This window comes from Notolepis coatsorum, assembly GCF_963971535.1.
Source record: "Notolepis coatsorum genome assembly, contig: SUPER_7_unloc_1, whole genome shotgun sequence".
NCBI lineage: Eukaryota > Metazoa > Chordata > Actinopteri > Aulopiformes > Paralepididae > Notolepis > Notolepis coatsorum.
In genome coordinates, this window is record NW_028174880.1 from 642,793 (window position 1) to 643,273 (window position 481).

The 481-nt window shown below is 38.0% G+C and overlaps 1 protein-coding gene across 1 annotated transcript in view; it reads left to right on the top strand.

Annotated features, from left to right (window-relative positions):
• LOC311232701 (glutamate receptor 2-like) overlaps nucleotides 1–228 on the top strand; it is a gene marked incomplete at both ends in the record, with an annotated part of 168,415 nt that extends 168,187 nt beyond the window's left edge. Inside the window, 1 exon segment of the mRNA XM_084338279.1 lies at nucleotides 223–228. Within this exon segment, the coding sequence (XP_084194405.1) occupies nucleotides 223–228 (6 nt within the window).
• Nucleotides 229–481: the final 253 nt, after the last annotated feature.

Consider the following 481-nt stretch of genomic DNA (forward strand, 5'->3'; position numbering starts at 1 on the left):
TGTTACTCATTTAACTTTTTACTATCAAGTGTCGTACAGAACTTGTAAGTCGCTTTAGATAAAGGCGTCAGCTAAATGACTAAATGTAAATGTTAGTATGTACTATAAATTAAACATTACAATTACTACATGCATGTAGGCTCCCCTATGGTTCCAGTCAAGTTGTTATTAAACTAGTGGCCCCTTTGAGCATTTCAGGCACCCCCCCCAATTTCTGTGCAGGGTTAGAGTAGGTAGACACAGCAAAAGCATGACATCACTGTTCTGTTGTGACTTTGTTTACAAGATCCAGTAATAAGACACCAAATGATTCATTGTTTGTTGATATATTTCTCTATATCATCATCACATAGTGCCTGTTTTGCACACAGCAATTGCTGTCTCTTCCAACATGGAAGACAAATGGACATTCTAAACATTCGTTGAAAGGCCTCTATTGTTAACTCTTTGGTGGCCATACCCGAGATAAGTCGGGTTATCT